The sequence below is a fragment of the Bos javanicus genome, chromosome 7 (assembly GCF_032452875.1).
Source record: "Bos javanicus breed banteng chromosome 7, ARS-OSU_banteng_1.0, whole genome shotgun sequence".
NCBI lineage: Eukaryota > Metazoa > Chordata > Mammalia > Artiodactyla > Bovidae > Bos > Bos javanicus.
Window position 1 is genome coordinate 32,881,165 of NC_083874.1, and position 24,428 is coordinate 32,905,592.

At 37.8% G+C, this 24,428-nt stretch overlaps 2 protein-coding genes across 6 annotated transcripts in view; both read right to left on the bottom strand.

Moving 5' to 3' along the window:
• PRR16 (proline rich 16) overlaps nucleotides 1-24,428 on the bottom strand; it is a 290,552-nt gene that overhangs the window by 168,911 nt on the left and 97,213 nt on the right. Inside the window, exon 2 of one of the 5 annotated variants that reach the window (XM_061422983.1) lies at nucleotides 237-330. The exons of the other annotated variants lie outside the window; for them this stretch is intronic. Within the exon in view, the coding sequence (XP_061278967.1) occupies nucleotides 237-248 (12 nt within the window). The 5' untranslated portion in view covers nucleotides 249-330. The remainder of the gene's footprint in view (nucleotides 1-236; nucleotides 331-24,428) is intronic. 5 annotated transcript variants of the gene reach the window in all.
• On the bottom strand, nucleotides 16,863-18,559 carry LOC133251026 (elongation factor 1-alpha 1-like). Its single transcript, XM_061422979.1, has one exon. It carries the CDS (start codon nucleotides 18,542-18,544, stop codon nucleotides 17,159-17,161), a length of 1,386 nt encoding a protein of 461 aa, XP_061278963.1. The 5' UTR covers nucleotides 18,545-18,559; the 3' UTR covers nucleotides 16,863-17,158.

Below are 24,428 nucleotides of genomic sequence, written 5' to 3' on the forward strand. Positions count from 1 at the left end.
TATAAAACATAGACTAAAAATATGACAATTTCTATGGTGATAATTAGTGTGTGATGGTTAATCGTGTTACTATGGTCATTATTTAATAACTTTAATATTCAAAGAGATCTAACTGGTAATTGTATCTTGTATGTATATTTCAAATAACAAATGATACCATGGACTTGCGTGTTTCTTAGAAATGCAATTATGTGTTGTCTAAATTCCTGTAAACATCATGGCAAAGCAGTGCTGACCTTCTCGGGCATTTCCTGGTGTCCTGTTCTCACTGCCTGCCGCACTGTTTCCCTGTTTCATCATGTGGGGAGGTGGGAGTAGGTAATGGAGCTTCTGTTAAAAAAATTAGAGAACTTTTAAAAATAATGTATTTACTTTAGACTTTCCAAAACACACTGAACTGAACAGGTACAGGAGATGATGAAGTGGGGAGTGGGGGATTGATTAGTCAATATGAACGCATAGGCTGTACTGATGAACACATGAATGGAAGAGAGGAGTTAAGATATGCAGCATGTATATGGAGGAAATGCACATGAAGGACTAAATAATGTGAACGAAAACATTAGAACCATGGGACAGATCAGTCAGTCAATCAAGACTTCAAGAACATTCCCTGAGAATCTATTCTTTCTGAATATAGAACACTAGATTAGAGCAAGTCACTAGAAACTTTCTTTAGATTAACACATTCATTAATCAATACTGTTTTAGTATTGCTGCCCAACATATTATTAACATAGACAAATGAGGACCACCTCTGGAAACAGTAATCAGAAGAGACATGTGCTTAGTTGCTTAGTTATGTCCAACTCTTTGCAACCCCATGGACTGTATTCCACCAGGTCCTCTGTCCACGGGATTTTCCAGGCAAGAATACTGGAGCGGGCTGCCACGTCCTCCTCCAGAGGATCTTCCTGACCCAGGGACTGAACCTGAGTCTTCTGTACCTCCTGCACTGCAATTGGATTCTTCACCCACTGAGCCACTGAGGAAACCCCTATCAGAGAGATGAGGCAGTCACCACGTCACAAAAGCTAATACAAATACTCCCAAGTAGTGTGGTGGTACAGAGGAGCCTTTGGAAATGAGAGCACTATCCTGAAATATATGAAGGGACGACTTGTCTCACAAAACCTAGGCTTGTTGTATGAGGTGCCAGTGGACTGAACCAACCTCTGAGAAACATACTCCAGGTCATGGGAACCAAAGATGACGCTACACCTGAGTGACCGATCTGGTTACAACAGAGGCAGAGTGGTCTCTTGGCCGTGACACTGTCAGGACGCCAAGTATCAGAGGGCAGGGGGACAGAGTCCATGGCCTGAGAGGTCTAAGTACTGAGCCCAAGTGCATGAGTTACAGTCAGTCCCCAAGTGTGCAGTCCCTCATTCCTGCCTTAAGCCTTTGGTAACATGTGCCCCAAACACTGCAGTTGCTATACTTAAGGACACGGGTTTCAATCATCCACTGTGCAAAATCATTCATGCATTCTCTCACTGCTTGAAGAGCACTATGCTTGGTCAGTACTAGGAATGCTGAGATGAATGAGAAAGACCCCTCCCTCAAGTAGCTCAAAAGAACCAGCTTGGGGCCATGTTAAGGAAAGGCACACATTTCTCAGCTTCCTTCTGCTTCCTATGCTATTACCAGTTTTCTTCATCAATAAGATCTTTGAAAATTTATTAGAAGAAAAGCAAAAGTATACACATGAATAAGCTCAAGGCATTTAATATCATCAGTCATCCATTTATAAGGAATGTTAATTCATGACATACTCACTGAGCACCAATTATTTGCCAGGAGTACTTCTAGTTGCTGGTAAAAAAAAAAAAAAAGAAAGAAAGAAAAACAAAAACACCTGCCCACATTTTTATTACATATACACACATTAGAAGAAACATTTTGTTAACAATGAATTATAAAGTTTGGAAGCAAAACACTTAAAATTAATTTAAAAACCTAATGAATAGTATTATGCAAGCACTATTTGTTACTTAGTACTGAAAAATTTTATGATTCAAACATTTAACAAAGTTAACAGTCAAAAAATAAAGGAGAGCAATAAAATGTTCCAACCACATTTAACATTAAATCTACATGAATATCCTTAACAATGTTGTCAAAAATCAGATTCATAAAGTTATAATGCTGCAGTGGAAAAGCAAAGCAAAGATAAAAATCACCCTAAGTTAACACTTCTGATGAAAATTCTGCATCTCTGTTCTCCCCTTCTACCCAAAGAATGTTTACCCCCAAAAACCACTAAAAAAAAAAAAATCCTTAAGGACCTATGAAAGGAATAGAGACTTTTCCATTGAACACCACTGTTTCATTCGTCATTCCAAGACACTGGGGACTGGTGGTAGAAGTATGGTGGCCACAGTTACACTCACTAGCCATGTGGTCTGAGGCAAAGTACTTACTTCTCTGCTTTCTCTTTTTTCTCTTCCCTGCTGCTGCTGCTACTGCTGCTAAGTCGCTTTAGTTGTGTCCGACTCTGTGCGACCCCATAGATGGCAGCCCACCAGGCTCCCCCGTCCCTGGGATTCTCCAGGCAAGAACACTGGAGTGGGTTGCCATTTCCTTCTCCAATGCATGAAAGTGAAAAGTGAAAGTGAAGTCGCTCAGTCGTGTCTGACTCTAGCGACCCCATGGACTGCAGCCTACCAGGCTCCTCCGTCCATGGGATTTTCTTAAAGTACCGGAGTGGGGTGCCATTGCCTTCTCCGTCTCTTCCTTGCAGGGGAGGTAAAAAAAATAGTTGATCCTTGAACGACTGGGAGGTTAGGGGTATCTACCCTCTTGTAGTCAAAAACCCATATAACCTTACCATCTTCACTCTTTGCTCAGTTCTGAATCTATGGATTCAACCAACCACAGATCACATGCTACTATAGTACATTTCTATTGAAAAAAATATGCATGTTAGTGGATCCACACAGTTCACACCAATGTTGTTTATGGAACAACTAGATTCATAGGGTTAGTGTGAAAATTAAATGAGCTAACACATGAAAAGGATTTAAGACTTTTTAAAGCACATAATAGGTGTTTATGTGTATTAAATTAGAAGAGCACTACAGCAACTATGCATATTGAAATCTTTACTGACAGAGGTTCTCAGAACACTCTAAATGAAGGGGGAAAAAAGGTGCAAATGAACTTATTTACAAAACAGGAGTCACAGATGTAGAAAACAAACTTATGGTTACCAGGGGATAAAGGATTGGTGGCGGGGGGGGAGATAAATTGGGAGATTGCAATTGACATACACACTCCTATATATAAAACAGATAACTAATAAGAAACTACTGTACAGCACAGGGAACGATACTCAGTACTCTGTATTGGCTTATATGGGAAAAAAATCTAAAAAAGAGTGGATATATGTACATATATAACTGATTCACTTTGTTGTACTCCTAAAACTAACACAATACTATAAATCACCTATACTCCAATAAAAATTTTCAAAAAATAATTCTGAACCAAGCACCTAATCTTTGGCATTCATCAACCCTGTGGACTGTAGCTCACTAGGCTCCTCTGTCCTTCGAATTCTCTAGGCAAGAATACTAGGGTGGGTAGCCATTCCCTTCTTCAGGGGATCTTCCCTGACACGGGGATGGAACATGGACCTCCTGCATTGCAGGCAGATTCTTTACAGTCTGAACCACTAGGGAAGCTCCTGTCATTCATTAATCTGGATCAAATATTCCCCCAGGCAATACAACAGCAAAGCTGCAATACTTGGTACCTATATATTTTTTTTTTTTTTTTTTTTTTTCTGTACAGTCCTTCTGTGTATTCTTGCCACCTCTTCTTAATATCTTCTGCTTCTGTTAGGTCCATACCATTTCTGTCCTTTATCGAGCCCATCTTTGCATGAAATGTTCCATTGGTATCTCTAATTTTCTTGAAGAGATCTCTTCCCATTCTGTTGTTTTCCTCTATTTCTTTGCATTGATCACTGAGGATGGCTTTCTCATCTCTTCTTGCTATTCTTTGGAACTCTGCATTCAGATGCTTATATCTTTCCTTTTCTCCTTTGCTTTTTGCTTCTCTTCTTCTCACAGCTATTTGTAAGGCCTCCCCAGACAGCCATCTTTTTTGCATTTCTTTTCCATGGGGATTGTCTTGATCCCTATCTCCTGTACAATGTCACGAACCTCCGTCCATAGTTCATCAGGCACTCTATCTATCAGATCCAGTCCCTTAAATCTATTTCTCACTTCCACTGTATAATCATAAGGAATTTGATTTAGGTCATACCCGAATGGTTGAGTGCTTTTCTCTACTTTCTTCAATTTAAGTCTGAATTTGGCAATAAGGAGTTCATGATCTGAGCCACAGTCTGCTCACGGTCTTGTTTTTGCTGACTGTATACAGCGTCTCCATCTTTGGATGCAAAGAATATAATCAATCTGATTTTGGTGTTGACCATCTGGTGATGTCCATGTGTAGAGTCTTCTCTTGTGTTGTTGGAAGAGGGTGTTTGCTATGACCAGTGTGTTCTCTTGGAAAAACTCTATCAGCCTTTGCCCTGCTTCATTCTGTATTCCAAGGCCAAATTTGCCTGTTACCTCAGGTGTTTCTTGAGTTCCTACTTTTGCATTCCAGTCCCCTATAATGAAAAGGACATCTTTGTTGGGTGTTAGTTCTAAAAGGTCTTGTAGGTCTTCATAGAACCATTCAACTTCAGCTTCTTCAGCATTACTGGTTGGGGCATAGACTTGGATTACTGTGATATTGAATGGTTTGCCTTGGAAACGAACAGAGATCATTCTGTTCTTTTTGAGATTGCATTCAAGTACTGCATTTCCAACTTTTTTGTAGACCATGATGGTTCCTCCATTTCCTCTAAGGGATTCCTGCCCACAGTAGTAGATATAATGGTCATCTGAGTTAAATTCACCCATTCCAGTCCATTTTAGTTCTCCGCTTCCTTCACGACCAAGATAATCACGATGTGATCACTCACCTAGAGCCAGACATCCTGGAATGTGAAGTCAAGTGGGCCTTAGAAAGCATCATTATGAACAAAGCTAGTGGAGGTGATGGAATTCCAGTTGAGGTATTTCAAATCCTGAAAGATGATGCTGTTAAAGTGCTGCACTCAATATGCCAGCAAATTTGGAAAACTCAGCAGTGGCCACAGGACTAGAAAAGGTCAGTTTTCATTCCAATCCCAAAGAAAGGCAATGTCAAAGAATGCTCAAACTACCACACAATTGCACTCATCTCACATGCTAGTAAAGTAATGCTCAAAATTCTCCAAGCCAGGCTTCAGCAATAGGTGAACCGTGAACTTCCAGATGTTCAAGTTGGTTTTAGAAAAGGAAGAGGAACCAGAGATCAAATTGCCAACATCCACTGGATCATCGAAAAAGCAAGAGAGTTCCAGAAAAACATCTATTTCTGCTTTATTGACTAGGCCAAAGCGTTTGACTGTGTGGGTCACAATAAACTGTGGAAAATTCTTCAAGAGATGGGAATACCAGACCACCTGACCTGCCTCTTGAGAAACCTGTATGCAGGTCAGGAAGCAACAGTTAGAACTGGACATGGAACAACAGACTGGTTCCAAATAGGAAAAGGAGTACGTCAAGGCTGTATATTGTCATCCTGCTTATTTAACTTCTATGCAGAGTACATCATGAGAAACGCTGGACTGGAAGAAACACAAGCTGGAATCAAGATTGCCGGGAGAAATATCAATAACCTCAGATATGTAGATGACACTACCCTTATGGCAGAAAGTGAAGGGGAACTAAAAAGCCTCTTGATGAAAGTGAAAGAAGAGAGTAAAAAAGTTGGCTTAAAACTCAACATTCAGAAAACGAAGATCATGGCATCTGGTCCCACCACTTCATGGGAAATAGATGGGGAAACAGTGGAAACAGTGTCAGACTTTATTTTTGGGGGCTCCAAAATCACTGCAGATGGTGACTGCAGCCATGAAACTGAAAGACACTTACTCCTTGGAAGGAAAGTTATGACCAACCTAGATTGCATATTCAAAAGCAGAGACATTACTTTGCCAACAAAGGTCCATCTAGTCAAGGCTATGGTTTTTCCAGTGGTCATGTATGGATGTGAGAGTTGGACTGTGAAGAAAGCTGAATGCTGAAGAATTGATGCTTTTGAACTGTGGTGTTGGAGAAGACTCTTGAGGATCCCTTGGACTGCAAGGAGATCCAACCAATCCATTCTAAAGGAGATCAATCCTGGCTATTCTTTGGAAGGAATGATGCTAAAGCTGAAAGTCCAGTACTTCGGCCACCTCATGTGAAGAGTTGACTCATTGGAAAAGACTCTGATGCTGGAAGAGATTGGGGCCAGGAGGAGAAGGGGACTACAGAGGATGAGATGGCTGGATGGCATCACCGACTCAACGGACATGAGTTTGGGTGAACTCCAGGAGTTGGTGATGGACAGGGAGGCCTGGCGTGCTGCAGCTCATGGTGTCGCAAAGAGTCGGACACGACTGAGCGACTGAACTGAACTGAACTGAACTGATATATTCTTTCTCACAGTGAAGTGCCAAAATCTAAGTGTGCTGCCAGAATTCCCCAGCTTCATAATTGACACCACTTTTTCCATTTTGACAGTATAGATTCTGTCTTGCTATTTGGCAAAGACTGTTTGGCTTTGCATAGTGGAAAAACCTATTACTAAACCACTCCAGCCATAACTTGTGGTCTTATTCAACAACAGAGCCCTTTTATCAAACACAAGCTAAATGAGTCCTTCCTTCATTTCCCTCATGTATTTTAGACACAGTCTCAGACTAGGCTAACAACAAAATGAAAAAGTTTGAAAATTATCTGTTAAATACTAGAGTAAATCATGAAGCTATATTTCAATTATCCAGAGTATTATTACCCAATCTAAAAGGAAAGTGTCTAAACTTTATACTTGGAATCACTATGGGGAAATAACAGAAGATGATGTGAATTTGTTAGAGGAAAGAGTACCAAACTTGAATTCATGACCAATGTGCATTTACGTTTTTCGCATTCCCAGAATTAATCAATGTCCACAGTCTGTTTTGATAACTCTGTCTTGAGTATTTGCTTATCCTTCCAACAAGATGGAGAAATGCCCACAGGATGAGAACTGAATGTTGAACACGTTACTCCTGAATCATGGGTTTTACACTGAATGTGTCACATTATCATGTCTCCTTTATGATCACTATCATATGCATTTGTACAATGTGTCACGTGCACAGGGTCACAGCTGGTTACAGAAGAAAAGATGTCTCTGTATGAAACCATCAGATTTATCTAGGAATTGAACATACACCTATAACCCACAATCTACAAATATCCATCAACTGAATCCCTGTGGATGAGTACTCTGCGAAGGAAAGCATCATTCAAATTCTAGTCAGTATGCAACTGGCTGCACTCAAAGTTCCTCTAGGGAAGCGATAAACTTACTCATTTTCATAGCACCAGAATCTAAGAATCAAAGGAGATTTGTTTATTGGCTGAACAAACTTAATTAAATCTCACCTCTTAGGCTAAGTAGCAGAGGGCTATTGATTCTAGCCCAGATTTTAAATAAATCATGTGTCTGGATATAAAGACTTCAAATGCAAGGTTCTGTTTCATTTTTAACAACCATTACTTAAATGATGCATTATTGCCTTAAAGAAAAAGGTATTTATTAAGTACAGCATATAACTACAGTATTGGAATTGCACCAAGAACTCCAGAAAAGCCGACAATATAAATGTTTTTTTAAAAGCTGAATTTAATTCAATAATAGACCATACCTATAAATTGATCATATGAATTAAATAAAATGTTCACATTTTGGATTACGCTTATTTATTTTGTCCTAAATGAAAGGTAAAATGCGTGGTCTAAGTAACATTCATGTAAATAAGTTGGGACTATCACAGGGAGATTTAAATCATGAAATTTGGTATTATACTTATAGCATTATGGGGGAAAATAAAACCAAATAATGACCTTTCACAGGACTGCTACTGCTAAGTCACTTCAGTCGTTTCCGACTCTGTGCAACCCCATAGACGGCAGCCCACCAGGCTCCCCTGTCCCTGGGATTCTCCAGGCAAGAACACTGGAGTGGGTTGTCATTTCCTTCTCCAATGCATGAAAGTGAAAAGTGAAAGTGAAGTCACTCAGTCGTGTCTGACTCTTTGCAACCCCACGGATTGCAGCCCACCAGGCTCCCCCACCCATGGGATTTTCCAGGCAAGAGTACTGGAGTGGGGTGCCATTGCCTTCTCCTTTCACATGACAATTTAAGATAAATATTCCAAGATTTAAGAGAAAAGAAAATAGAAAAAAATTTTTGTAAAATTTAAAATTTAAATCATCTTCAGCCTAAGTGCTATCAGAAAGATAAAATCCAACCATACAATCTAATATTTCTCATTTACAAAATACCAACACTAACTTTAATTGTGCATTTTATGATTATTCAGTAAATCAGCAAATAACAAAATATGATCCTTGTTTTAAATTTCATGCTTAATTAGTAGATTTCCTTCACTGTGTTCAGATACCAGTTCAGTTCAGTTGCTCAGTCGTGTCCGACTCTTTGAGACCCCATGGACTGCAGCACACCAGGCTTTCCTGTCCATCACCAACTCCCAAAGCTTGCTCAAACTCATGTCCATCAAGTTGGTGATGCCATCCAACCATCTCATCCTCTGCCGTCCCCTTCTCCTGACTTCAATCTTTCCCAGCATCAGGGTCTTTTCCAATGAGTCAGTTCTTCACATCGGGTGGCCAGTGTATTAGAGTTTCAGCTTCAGCATCAGTCCTTCCAGTGAATATTCAGGACTGATTTCCTTTAGGATTGACTGGTTTGATCTCCTTGCAGTCCAACGGACTCTCAAGAGTCTTCTCCAATACCACAGTTCAAAAGCATCAATTCTTCAACATTCAGCTTTCTTTATAGTCCAACTCTCACATCCATAAATGACTACTGGAAAGACCATAGGTTTGACTAGATGGACCTTTGTCAGCAAAGTAATGTCTCTGCTTTTTAAAATGTTGTCTAGGTTTAATATGCTGACCCAGACTTGCCTGTGAATGTCCAGGAGTCTCCAGTGGAGCCGTAGGTCAGCACTATTCAGACATGGGCAAGATGTATTATACCCATGCTCCATGTATAACTTCATGGGTAAATAATAGCATTATATGTCCTTCAGTCTCTGCCAACATGCTCACTGAATGCTTTTCCCATAATCTTCACAAAATATGTACAATGCTCATATATTTTCCTTCTATAAGAATTTAGTTTCAGTTTCAGAAAATAGTACACAGCACACTTTAATCTATAACTTAAATAAAATGAAAATGTAAGTTCTGTAACTTTTCAAGATCAAATATGATCATGTCACCTCAGTATTCAATTAAATACATACATGCATTCATACTCACACTAAAAAAGAATTGGATTGTGTGGAAGTAATAGTATATGCATATTTTACTGAATAATGCAATAGAAAATTGCATTTATTATAAGCATTTTAGAGCACAAAATTACATATTTTTAAAATAATATGTATGTATTGAAATGTTTTTGTTTGCTTTAAAGTATATATATGAACTGTAGTTAATATCATCTCAAAACTAAAATCTCATGTTGCCACTTCAAACATTCAGGTTTAAATAAAGGGAGAGTACAGCTTTGAAAAATAATATTTCAAGGCAGTTTAATTTTGAACCAGTTACCTTTGTAGTGAAGGGAATTTATTCATTTGGCCCTAGCAAACAGATGGACAGTGATGGAGGAAACCAAACTCCACCACAAATCTACACATTAAATGGAAAGAAACTGCTTTACCAACTGTCTTTGCAGCTTAGCTGTTCAAGGTGCTAAAATGGGCCTGTAACACATGCCCACACACATCTGGGATTAGATTGTACAAATACACCTGAGGGTAAACGTCCTTATTTACAGAATTTGAGCAAAGCAGAGGCCAGGCTTCAATACCCAAAGATACTAGGTCTTTGTGGGGCCTGAGATTTGGAAAGCTAAGTACAATGTGAAAATGTAATTCTGAGACTTTAGTAACAGAACTGAAACTGTGTAAGTTTCTCCTAGTTTAAACCATTATTCTAGGGAAATAGGAAAGAAAATGAAGATTTCCAGATAATAAAAATGAGGAATTTTTTACTAATCTGTTTTTTAGTCATATGAGTAATATAGCATATATATCCAATTCCTATGTCTAATTGCAAATAAAACATTTTTAAATAACTTTGAGTATTTCAGATTTTACCTAGAGAAAAGAAAATGATTTCATAAGATACACATCACTTTGAGCCATATTATATCTATATCTATCTATGTTTATTTCTAAAGTATGAAAGGCAAAACTTCAGCAATTTTAGAAAAAAATTATATAATTATAACCTTGAAATATAAATAAATTCTTAAACAAGACTCAAAAAGCACAAAGTATGACACAAAATGGTGATATATTTGACTAAAAAGTGTAAGAGATACTATAAACAATATTCCAAATAATGAAAAAATTAGAAATAGATATTTTCAAAGCTATATCATATGAAGTACCAGTACTCAAGCATAGCAAAAAACCTTCTAAAAATCAATACTAAAAATATAAATTATGTAAACAAAAATTTTAATAAATGTGAAAATCCAAATGGCCAATGAATATTCGTAATCAAGGAAACAATTATTTAAAATATTAATTAAATACATTTTAATATCCTTAATAACAAAACTTGAAAATCTATAACTGCCAATCAATGGGTGAGTGCATATATATGCACTATATATATATATATATATAGTGGTATGTCTTTATAATGGAATGCCCTATATAGTCTATAATGGAATAATATCCATCAGTAAAAGTGTATAAACTCTAAGCAGAAATTTTAAGAAACATATGAAAAATTATTTGCACAAGTGTATATGACACATATTATACAGAATTCAAAGAATTATGCATATTATGTATAAATTTGTACATAAAGAGAAAACATAGAAAATATATAATAATAATCGATACTAAATTCAGGAGTTTGTTTATATCTAGGTACAGAGAAAAAGAGAAAGGAAAGGAAAGGGGGATTAGAAAGGTTTATTCAAGGCTTTTAAATCGTATTTGTGATATTTTATTACACTTCTATAAAATTTTAAATTAGATACACTAAATGTCTAGGCTTTTCAGCATAACCAGGCTCTAGTTTAATGAAAACCATGCATCCTCACTTCAAGTGTTTTAACTTCACCCTCAGGCAGGTATACAGAGCTCACACTCTTACCGCAGTATTCAGATAAAGTGGAGTTCACTGTATCTAGTAAGAGACAAGAAACTTTCCCAAAAAGCTCCAGCAGATGCCTTCTCACATCTCATGAACATAAATAAAGACTACAGCTTTAATCAGTCCAGTGGTCAATGGATTAAAAAAAAAATGACAAGACATCAAAAAGGGGGTATCAGGTAAATCTATTATGTGACAGGTAAAGAAATAGATAAAAGTACAAGTCATGAGACTTTTCTGTATTTCAATGGCTAATTCAAAGCAAAGCCAAGTAATTGCTGACACTTCAGAACAAAGTCATCCTTAACACAGAAGAAACTTCTTAAATTTTCACAATAGCTACCAATCTTTGACCTTGCTATGAGTATCTCAACTTAAAAAGGGTACTCATAAAATATTACATGTTGATAGAAAATATATTTTAATGATGGAAACACTGAGTTAAGTTGCAAAGGTAAATTCTTTGAATTAGGACTACTGTTGAGATAAAACAATACTGTGTTATGCTTAGTCGCTCAGTCGTGTCCGACTCTTTGTAACCCCACAGACTGGAGCCCACCAGGCTCCTCTGTCGTTGGGGATTTTCCAGACAAGAATGCTGGAGTGGGTTGCCATGCCCTCCTCCAGGGGATCTTCCCAACCCAGGGATTGAACCCAGGTCTCTCACATTGCAGGCAAATTCTTTACTGCCTGAGCCACCAGGGGAGCCCTAAAGCAATATTAGAGATCTAGAACACTTTAAAGTATTTACATGAAAGATAAACACTAATTGGTGAAAGAAAAAGATTCTTAAAGGGAAATATCAAATTCACATTAGGACACTTTGAGAATAAAGTGATTTCTCACATTACTAATTTAAAAAGGAAATCACAAATATAGTAGCTATCTTAGGTTTTTGTAACTATCCAAGAGTTTAATTTTTAGAATTATTAATTTAATTTATTTAATTATCTCATACTATTCCAGAAAACAGAGTAAGACATCTTTAGAAGTTAGCATTTATCACTGAGACTATGGAATATTACACAGAAAACATATTAATAAAATATCAATAATATAACACAATATGTCCACATGCCCTATAAAATAATAATAATTATCATGAAAATCCAAAGTTAATTATTAGCTAAGATATATACTGTCTCGTTTAAACAATAATTTATGGTCTACCAAGGGTGAATCACTAAGAGAGTGGGCAACAAAGAAAAAGGAAAGATATACAATGCGTAAACTAGTTGTGTTTCAAATTACTTTTGAAGCAATCATTGCAAAAGATTATGGTTCCATCATTTGCTAAAAGCCTGTTTCCCTAAAGCCACAATATAAAAAAATTATTATTTACTATGATTCAAACACTTCATATAATGTATTGGTTGATGTAATATATGTCAAGACAAAATAAAATAAAACAAAGTATAACAAACGGGCTGGTCCTGAACATAGCATTTTACAATTTGGTCATGTCGATTGTCAATTTAGTCAAGAATATTTACTAAGCATCCACTGTGTTCTAAAAGTTATTTTGCATTTCACTCCCCAGGTATACAAGTATTTTTTCATTTTAATAAGTAGAGTGTTTTGATTTGAAATTTATATTTGAAAGAGAGTGTTTTAGAAGCAGCATATAGATGTCAAGTGAGGTAAGTATGCTACCCAAATTTATAGAAGAGGGGAATGATATCTTCATTAGTATGTATGCTAAAACTATAACATACTATAATGCCTTGGTTATACTAGTTTATCTTCTCAGACATTTTGATGATGAAAATGATAGACATCCAAAATACCATATAAAGATTCAAGCTGTCATACTGCATAAGGAAAAAAACTCTGATAGCAATCTTAGGATTCCTTTTTCTCTTAAACACATCAAATAGAAACATAAGCTACTCTTGCAAAACTTTAGCATGTCTCTTAAAGAAGACACCATTCTAAAACTTTTATTTTATCTTGTTTTTTTAAAGAATCAAGATAATTCATTCAAAACACTTTTTATACAATTTGCAATGGTATTAATCTCTATGAGTTTACTATTTTTAAATAAAAATACTATTATTAGACTGGTATTGAAATAATTTGGAATACTATTAGATTAAATCTAAAGAATACAAAATATATATAACCAGTGAGGATCAGAGAAGCTTTCTTCATGGTCTACTACTATGCATCAGAACTGTGATGAATAATTATGATTATATATACATATACACTCATTTTTATTCATAGTAATAATAATACCTAATCTTAACTGAATGGTCATTATGAGACATGGACTTGAACTTATAGTCAAGATCTTGTTCCACCTTCACCAAACAATTCACAATTTCTCCTTCTCCATTTTACAGTTACATAAACTGGAACCTGGGGAGATGGCAGATCTAGAAGCAGCTACATACTAATACGAACTCAGACATGTTTGACCTCAAACTCGCCCCCAAACAGTTCAAGCATCAATTTCAGCTGTTGAGAATCCTAGGTATATTAGTTACCTCTCAAAAGTTCGAAGATCTCTGAAAAAAGCAAAATTTTCTAAAACTTTAACACTGAATCAGTCACTACAAAATGAGCATAAAAGTATTACCAATAATTACAGAATTAGGATAAAAGAAAACACTGGGCTTCCCTGGTGGCTCAGAGGTTAAAGCATCTGCCTGCAATGTGGGAGACCTAGGTTCGATCCCTGGGTTGGGAAGATCCCCTGGAGAAGGCAATGGCACCCCACTCCAGTATTCTTGCCTGGAGAATCCCATGGACGGAGGAGCCTGGTGGGCTACAGTTCATGAGATCGCAAAGAGTCAGGCATGACTTCACTTTCACTTTCACTGACAAAATACTTGAAGTAAACAGGAAGATGAGGCAAACCCCTCTCCAGCCATTCACTATTTCCTAGTAAAAAAGTTAAGTGTCCCAATTAGTTCAGGACAGAAAAATAGCAGATGGATAGAGTAACATAGGCACAAACTACCATAGGCATTTAAAAGCAAGAGAAGAGCGCAAAGGGGCAAAATCAAGAAACTGCCAGATCTCAAAGGATCCAGGCAGGGAGAGGCTGGGACATGAGGGCTTGCTCAGGTAACAGAATATTTGACAATGAGATTTATTGTTTGTTTATATTCTATTGAGAGGAAAACATTCTTATAGTCAAGTGTTTTCTCAAAATCATGACTTAGAATATGGAGCAAAAATAATAGCTGAAAGGAGCATGAGAGAGAAGATACCTCTTAAAAATGTACTAAAAGGGTAGATATTGTTTTCTAATCACAAATGAAAATAGTAAGTAAAAAGGGCAAGAGGAAAATTCTGGAGGTAATGGATATGTTTATGGCATTGATTATGATACTAATTTCAAGTATATGATACAAACATATGCTTATCTCCAAAGTCATTAAGTTGTATACATTAAATATATATACGTATCTTTTTCTATGCCCCAACCAGTAATCCTGAAGAAGCTGAAGTTGAACGGTTCTATGAAGACCTACAAGACCTTTTAGAACTAACACCCCAAAAAGATGTCCTTTTCATTATAGGGGACTGGAATGCAAAAGTAGGAAGTCAAGAAACACCTGGAGTAACAGGCACATTTGGCCTTGGAATACGGAATGAAGCAGGGCAAAGACTAATAGAGTTCTACCAAGAAAATGCACTGGTCATAACAAACACCGTCTTCCAACAACACAAGAGAAGACTCTACACATGGACATCACCAGATGGTCAACACCAAAATCAGATTGATTATATTCTTTGCAGCCAAAGATGGAGAAGCTCTATACAGGCAGCAAAAACAAGACCAGGAGCTGAGTGTGGCTCAGACCATGAACTCCTTCTTGCCAAATTCAGACTTAAATTGAAGAAAGTAGGGAAAACCACTTGACCATTCAGGTATGACCTAAATCAAATCCCTCATGATTATACAGTGGAAGTGAGAAATATATTTAAAGGACTGGATCTGATAGATAGAGTGCCTGATGAACTATGGAATGAGGTTCGTGACATTGTACAGGAGACAGGGATCAAGACCATTCCCATAGAAAAGAAACGCAAAAAAGCAGAATGGCTGTCTGGGCAGGCCTTACAAATAGCTGTGAAAAGAAGAGAAGCAAAACGCAAAGGAGAAAAGGAAAGATATAAACATCTGAATGCAGAGTTCCAAAGAATAGTAAGAAGAGATAAGAAAGCCTTCTTCAGTGATCAATGCAAAGAAATAGAGGAAAACAACAGAATGGGAAAGACTGAGGATCTTTTCAAGAAAATCAGAGATACCAAAGGAACATTTCATGCAAAGATGAGCTTGATAAAGGACAGAAATGGACCTAACAGAAGCAGAAGATATTAAGAAGAGATGGCAAGAATACACAGAAGAACTGTACAAAAAAGATCTTCATGACCCAGATAATCACGATGGTGTGATCACTGATCAAGAGCCAGACATCCTGGAATGTGAAGTCAAGTGGGGCTTAGAAAGCATCACTACGAACAAAGCTAGTAGAGGTGATGGAATTCCAGTTGAGCTATTCCAAATCATGAAAGATGATGCTGTGAAAGTGCTGCACTCAATATGCCAGCAAATTTGGAAAACTCAGCAGTGGCCACAGGACTGGAAAAGGTCAGTTTTCATTCCAATCCCAAAGAAAGGCAATGTCAAAGAATGCTCAAACTACCACACAATTGCACTCATCTCACACGCTAGTAAAGGAATGCTCAAAATTCTCCAAGCCAGGCTTCAGCAATATGTGAACTGTGAACTTCCTGATGTTCAAGCTGGTTTTAGAAAAGGCAGAGGAACCAGAGATCAAATTGCCAACATCCACTGGATCATCGAAAAAGCAAGAGAGTTCCAGAAAAACATCTATTTCTGCTTTATTGACTAGGCCAAAGCGTTTGACTGTGTGGGTCACAATAAACTGTGGAAAATTCTTCAAGAGATGGGAATACCAGACCACCTCACCTGCCTCTTGAGAAATCTGTATGCAGGTCAGGAAGCAACAGTTAGAAGTGGACATGGAACAACATACTGGTTCCAAATAGGAAAAGGAGTTAGTCAAGGCTATATATTGTCACCCTGCTTATTTAACTTCTATGCAGAGTACATCATGAGAAACACTGGACTGGAAGAAACACAAGCTGGAATCAAGATTGCCGGGAGAAATATCAATAACCTCAGATGTGCAGATGACACCACCCTTATGGCAGAAAGTGAAGAGGAACTCAAAAGCCTCTTGATGAAAGTGAAAGTGGAGAGTGAAAAAGTTGGTTTAAAGCTCAACATTCAGAAAACGAAGATCATGGCATTCGGTCCCACCACTTCATGGGAAATAGATGGGAAAACAGTGGAAACAATGTCAGACTTTATTTTTCTGGGCTCCAAAATCACTGTAGATGGTGACTGCAGCCATGAAATTAAGACACTTACTCCTTGGAAGGAAAGTTATGACCAACCTAGATAGCATATTCAAAAGCAGGGACATTACTTTGCCAACAAAGGTTCATCTAGTCAAAGCTATGGTTTTTCCAGTGGTCATGTATGGATGTGAGAGTTGGACTGTGAAGAAGGCTGAGCGCCAAAGAATTGATGCCTTTTTTTTTTTTTCTCATTAAACTTTTTTTAATGGGTCTCAAATTCTGTGACAGATTTTTGGTCAAGTTGTTTTCATTAAAAAGTACTGATTTTAAAAACTAATAACTTAAACTGCCACACACAAAACATATGGTCCACAAAAACATTCTCCTTTCCTTCTGAAGGTTTTACGGTGCATTGTTATCATTAACCAGTCTTTTACTATTAAACTTAAATGGCCAATTGAGACAAACAGTTCTGAGACCGTTCTTCCACCACTGATTAAGACTGGGGTGGCAGGTATTGGGGATAATATTCATTTAGCCTTCTGAGCTTTCTGGGCAGACTTGGTGACCTTGCCAGCTCCAGCTGCCTTCTTGTCCACTGCTTTGATGACACCCACAGCGACTGTCTGTCTCATGTCATGCACAGCAAAACGGCCCAGGGGAGGATAATCAGAGAAGCTCTCGACACACATGGGCTTGCCAAGAACCATATCAACGATGGCAGCGTCACCAGATTTCAAGAATTTAGGGCCATCTTCCAGCTTTTTCCCAGAATGACGATCAATCTTCTCCTTCAGCTCAGCAAACCTGCAAGCAATGTGAGCTGTGTGACAATCCAGCACAGGTGCATATCCAGCACTGATTTGGCCTGAATGGTTCAAAACAATCACCTGAGCTGTGAAGCCAGCAGCTTCCATGGGTGGATCATTTTTGCTGTCACCAGCCACATTGCCACGACAGACATCTTTGACAGACACGTTCTTGATGTTAAAGCCCACATTGTCCCCAGGAAGGGCTTCACTCAATGCTTCATGGTGCATTTCTACAGACTTCACTTCAGTTGTTACACTGACTGGAGCAAAGGTGACCACCATGCCAGGTTTGAGAACACCAGTCTCCACACGACCCACAGGGACAGTACCAATACCACCAATTTTATAGACATCCTGGAGAGGCAAACGCAAGGGTTTGTCAGTTGGGCGAGTTGGTGGCAGGATGCAATCCAGAGCTTCAAGCAGGGTGGTTCCACTGGCATTGCCGTCCTTAAGGGTGACTTTCCGTCCCTTGAACCATGGCATGTTAGCACTTGGCTCCAGCGTGTTGTCACCATTCCAGCCAGAAATTGGCACAAATGCTACTGTGTTGGGGTTGTAGCCGATTTTCTTAATGTAGGTGCTGACTTCCTTAACAATTTCCTCGTATCTCTTCTGGCTATAGGGTGGCTCAGTGGAATCCATTTTGTTAACGCCAACAATTAGTTGTTGCACACCCAGGGTGTAAGCCAGAAGGGCATGCTCATGGGTCTGCCCGTTCTTGGAGATACTGGCTTCAAATTCACCAACAGCAGCAGCAACAATCAGGAGAGCACAGTCAGCCTGGGATGTGCCTGTAATCATGTTTTTGATGAAGTCTCTGTGTCCTGGGGCATCAATGATGGTAACATAGTACTTGCTGGTCTCAAATTTCCACAGGGAGATATCAATGGTGATACCACGCTCACGTTCAGCTTTAAGTTTGTCCAAGACCCAGGCATATTTGAAGGAGCCCTTTCCCATCTCGGCAGCCTCCTTCTCGAACTTTTCAATTGTTCTCTTGTCAATCCCGCCACATTTGTAGATCAGATGGCCAGTCGTGGTAGACTTCCCTGAATCTACGTGCCCAATGACGATGTTCATGTGGGTCTTCTCCTTTCCCATTTTGGCTTAGGTTTAATGGTGGTTTTCACGACACCTGTGTCCTGGCGGCAAACCCGTTGTGAACTGTGGTGTTGGAGAAGACTCTTGAGAGTCCCTTGGACTGCAAGGAGATCCAACCAGTCCATTCTGAAGGAGATCAGCCCTGGGATTTCTTTGGAAGGAATGATGCTAAAGCTGAAACTCCAGTACTTTGGCCACCTCATGCGAAGAGTTGACTCATTGGAAAAGACTCTGATGCTGGGAGGGATTGGGGGCAAGAGGAGAAGGGGACAACAGAGGATGAGATGGCTGGATGGCATCACTGACTCAATGGACGTGAGTCTGAGTGACCTCTGGGATTTGGTGATGGACAGGGAGGCCCGGCGGGCTGCGATTCATGGGGTAGCAAAGAGTCGGACATGACTGAGCGACTCATCTGATCTGATCTGATCTTTTTCTAAGTCAATCATGTTTCAGTAAAGTGTTTACAAAGTACTAGCTGATGATCCTAGATAAGAAATCAAATAAATCAACTATGAATCACAGACACGGTTTTGAGTAGAGAAGGAGGACATGATTACTATCATGGATAAGGGAAAAACTATTATTAGCTTAAAGGTATCTTTTGGTAGGCAAATTAAGAACCCGATCCCGTTCCACTTGTTGCCATTTGGCCAGTAAGTCTAAGGATCACCACCCTATACCCATATCCTCAGACTAAACCAGTGTAAATGGCAATAAATTTTGTATTGTGCTGGACATTCCTATATTTTGAAACCTTACGGATATTTTCCTTAGAATAGGCTACATTACATTCAACTGATAAGAGGAAGGAGATAGAGATGGGAAAGAGAGTAGCATCTGCAAAGGTGAGAAAGTTGGAGCTAAAAACCAACATTCAGAAAATTAGGCATGTTTCTGGTCAGTTGGAACATACATTTTTAAAGCATAAGATACATTTCAGAAAGTGTCTTTTATAAAGAGCCTTGCAAAATTAGGCAAATGAGCTTACTTTTTATTCTTTATTAAAATACAAAGCTTAGTTATTTATTCTATAACAACCCTATGAAGTGGGTTTTGCTATTATCCATATTTTATAGAGGATAAAACTGAAGCCGAGAAAGGCTAAACAATTTAAGGTCACATTGCTAGGAAATGGCAGAGCCAAGATTCTAATCCAGGATGTTTACTGGGACTTCTCTCTTTAGTAAAATAACATTATTAGAACTGGGTTTTAGTATAAATAACATATGGATCCTATGTTAGACATAGAGGGAAGGACTAGATTGTCCAAATATTTTCTAAAAGAGCAAAATAAAGGAGAGCAAAAGATAAATATCCTAATATTTAGGCTGAGAGTTGCTTAACATATTACATTCAAGATAATTTTGCACATATCAATTTAAAATGTATTTTTGTATTTCATTTCATCTTGGAGAGTAAACTTCAAGATAACAGGACTACCAGAACTGAAGGTAATGTGTTAACATGTATCTGAAACATATATGCTCATCTTGAAATACTAATCTGAACTGTAGAGGAAATTCTCAATGAAATGTAAATAATTGGGAAGACAAACAAAAATTAAGCTTTATTTTCAACCAAAGAGAAACACCCGGTCAGTTCTTCATTTTCTGAAACGAGCAAAATGTTCTTAAGACTGTTATATACTGATGTGTGCTGCTGTCCACTGACTTAAAATTTAAATAGTAAAAAATTAGACCTCCTTCAATAAACCATCAAGTACAGGAGTGGAATTGACTTATCTGTCTTGTTTTTATTTAGCATTGCAGAGTCCATTGATGGTTAAGCTGTTTCAACAATTGAATCTTTCGTTTTTCCATGGGGGAAAGGTAAACACATTGTTGTTTAATTTTAGAGAATACTTTTAAGAGACTGAGGACAACAGTAGGCCAATATGGTGGGGTGGAAAGGCTAGGAGCTTGGATTCCATCAGGGAACGTTTCAATCCCACTCTGCCCACATCGTGATGGAAATGACCTCTGCTTCACAGATCTCCCTCTTTACCAGGGCACTTCCATCCTGTAGTGAAATCACCTATTCTCATGTCTCTTTCTTTTGGTAGATACAGTACAGGACAGAGAGGACCTTGTTCATTTTTATACTTGCAACATACAATGGTTGGTCCATAACAGATACTTAATGTCAAGTTAGATCCATAACCCAGTCAGGATAACCTTTGAAACTTGCAACAAATTCCTGGAATGCCTGGGTTAAATGCCTAAATTGATTACAGCAGCTAGGCCAATGGGTCGAGTATCCTCCCTAATATTAGGCAACTCGTGGATGGCCTCCAGACAGAGTGCCCAGTACTTCAGAGGTAGTTTCCATCCGAACAACAAATAACATCATTCTGATATAATCCACCAATCTCCAGAGTTGTCTTTGTGCCAGGCAACTAATCTTTAGCCTTGACAGTTCAACATGTCCAAATGTCATGAGATTTACAAACAACTGCAATGCCATTCTTGACAGTTATTTCATCTTTGACACAATTATTTTATTTTTTAAATCTGTTTCCAGTCATATGCCATGAAGTAAATTCCTATTTTCTCAGAACAAATACTCACCAAAATGTACAGGCTAAAGAAAAACAAAAATAAAGTCTCCTCTTGTGAGTTGGCCTAGTCCCTGTCATGCTTAATAAAGTATCTTCTGGAGACAAGTGTGACTCATTGCTTCCTACCTGGCTTGCCAGGCCCTGGCAAGTTTTAGAACCCTCAGATGGAATGGCAGATTGTATTTTCTAAGCATGGTGATACATACACATACACGAATACATATCCCTTCCTGCACATTTCAATAAAAATGTGATGGCAATCCTCCAGTGAAATGTGAGGTCTAGGGTCTCTCTGTCTTCAAACTGGGTAGAGTTTAATAACTACCTTAATCAATAATATGTAGGGGATGTGGTGCTCAATGATTTCTGAGGCTAGGTAATAAAAAGCAAAAGGACCTCAGACTAGATCACCCTCTGACTTAAGACACTTGCTCTTGGAACCCAGCCACCATGTTGTAAGGAATCCCAGGCTAAATGAAGCGGTCCTAGGTAGGCATACCAACAATAGCTATAGCAGGCTCCCAGGGCCAATCTGTGTGTGGATGAGACTTAAGTAGTCCCAACCTCCAATGTGTGAATCTTCCAGCTGAGACCCATGGAAACCACCAGAGGTAATGGATGAATATGGCTGTTTTAAGTCATCAGGTTTTGGAAATATTTGTTATTCAGCAACAGATAATGAAAATTGATTTGGCAGGATGCCTAACTTTTGGAATGTCCATTTACAATTATACTTAAGACCATTTTAGATCTCTCACATTTGGGGGGCATTTTTTAATTGAGAGATGATCTGGAAATAACCATTCTGAATTTTATATTCCCATACCAAATATCACCAATTATGGAAGAAATAAGAAAATGAATCAGAATGTACTGTCCTAAATATCTTAACTGCTTGATAAAAAACTCCAGATTATTGTTAAAGGCCTTCACAGTATGTCCTCATCCATTTTGTCACAGGTATTTCTTCAACAGAGTTTGTTCTCACTGATTATTTTTAAAAATGTAGTTCTTTCCATTTTTAATGACACATGAATATTTTTGGCAAAAAATGCACAACACTGTAAACCCCAGGTACGCTTTATTCTCTCACAGTGAAATCTTTCCCAATTATTTGATTTTAAATCCATTCAAAAATTTCTCTGAAACACATTTTTGTTCACTCAGTTTTCATTCTTAGATTTCACTCCTCATCCCACCTTTAACCTATGGTCAACTCAAACCTATGGTTCTTTACCCAGTCACCCACCAACAAATACATCAAATAGTCTACAAACTTGTCCTAGAATGTGCCAATCAGAAGATCTCCTTCTTATCCGCTAAATAGCACACTCCTGAAGTCAAAATAAGTCAATTTACTTTTTTAATATGGGCTTCCCTGGTGGCTCAGATGGTAAAGAATCTGCCTCCATTGCAGGAGACCTGGGTTTGATCCCTGGGCTGGGAAGATCCCCTGGAGAAGGGAATGGCAACCTACTCCAGTATTCTTGCCTGGAGAATCCCCGTGGACAGAGGAGCCTGGCTGGCTACAGTCCATAGGGTTGCAAAAAGTCAGACATGACTGACTATGCTACTAAACATAGAACCTTTTTAATTGTTTGCCTTTTCTTATATGATTCAGTTTTCCCATCTATAAAATAGGGATGATAATTGTACCTGGCTCCAGAGTTGCTGTATTAATTGAAAATATAAGCATTTTAGAGGTCAGTATATACCTATAATTCTTATATTTACATCTTATGTTCATATTTGTATTCAGGCTTTTAGTGAGTAGGTTTCTTCCTCACTGTACCATTGTGTTCAGTTACTTAATATTCATTATATGTGATTATCCACAGTTGGAGAAGGTCAGGATGTTAAACCATTAAATTATTTATTGACATTAAACATATTCAAATTCAAAGGATGCCTACTGTTTAAAATGCAGCCATAAAACTAGAAAAATCAGCCTCTTCCAACATTCCATATAGATTTAAATTTTGACAGACTACATGAATACTAGGAAACCAAGATACAATTGAGGGTATAATTAGAACAAAAAACAAAATTTTAGAAACTAGAACTTCCTCTGCTATAAGTTCAGTGAACAGTCTTTTCCCCAGGAATACTATAGCCCTTTCTCTCAAATTTAAAGGGGTGAAGAGGTGCAAGACCAAAAAAAAAAAAAATAATAATAATAATATGCTTTGATAATCTCTCTGGACTCAAAACTCCATAGATGATTTTGAAAACCAAGTCAGGTGTGTGATTTACACTTCAGTAATATGATGATGAAAGTCTAAGTAACTAAAGGTGATAAGCAGTGGTGATAAGGTGATAAGAAGATAAAATAAAAATAAAATAAAATAAAATAAAAAATTTATGAACACGGTGCTTACTTTGTGAAAGAGTTAATCTTCATTTGAATATTCCTAATACGTATTGATAAAAGACTTACTTGCAATGTCTAAAGAAGAATTTTTTTAAAAAAATAGGTGTCACAGTTGTAGGAAAGAATCTTATCAGTATTCTAAGATTTTTGGAAAGTTAACACTGAGATGCTGTATCTTAAAAATAAATGATGTACAATTTATCACAAGGAAATTTACTGTGGAAGAGTGAAAAGGCTTGGATGTTAAGGGTTTTTAAAATTTATTTTCAGGGTAGCAATTCTATATAAGAGGGTAGTTGTTAATAACATCCTTGGGGAGGGAGGAGGGAGGAGGGTTCAGGATGGGGAACACATGTATACCTGTGGAGGATTCATTTCGATATATGGCAAAACCAATACAATATTGTAAAGTTAAAAAATAAAATTAAATTAAAAAAAAATTGTCAAGAGTCTACTATTTTAGAAGTTTGCATAAAATAATTATTCAGAGATATAAGACTAATCCAAAACTGGGAAAAAGTTGTGTGGATACTGGTGTTCATATTTGTAGTGTGTATCAGAGAGAACAACTAAATGCTTTCAACAAACATAAGTATGTTGTGGGTTCATTTTCTTAACATATTATACCACATAAACGTGTTTACAAAGATTTATAATAACTCGGAAAATACTGAAGGTAAATGTTCAGTGAGAAAATTTTGTTTTTGTTTGTGTGACATGCAGTCTGGCATGTGGGATTTTAGTTCCCTGACCAGGGGACTGAACCCCGGCCCTCTGCATTGGTAGCACAGAGTCTTAATCACTGGACCACCAGGGAAATCCCAAGTGAGGAAATAAAATAACTAAAGCGCATGTATAATAGGAACACAATCAAGCAAATTTACATATAGCATAATAACTAAGGGAAAATATAAAAGAGGTCCTATAGTTTGTGGCTGTCTGACTGACTTTTT

Excerpts from the sequence above, each read along its gene's own strand:
- LOC133251026 (XM_061422979.1), bottom strand. The coding sequence starts at position 18,544 with ATGGGAAAGGAGAAGACCCACATGAACATCGTCATTGGGCACGTAGAT.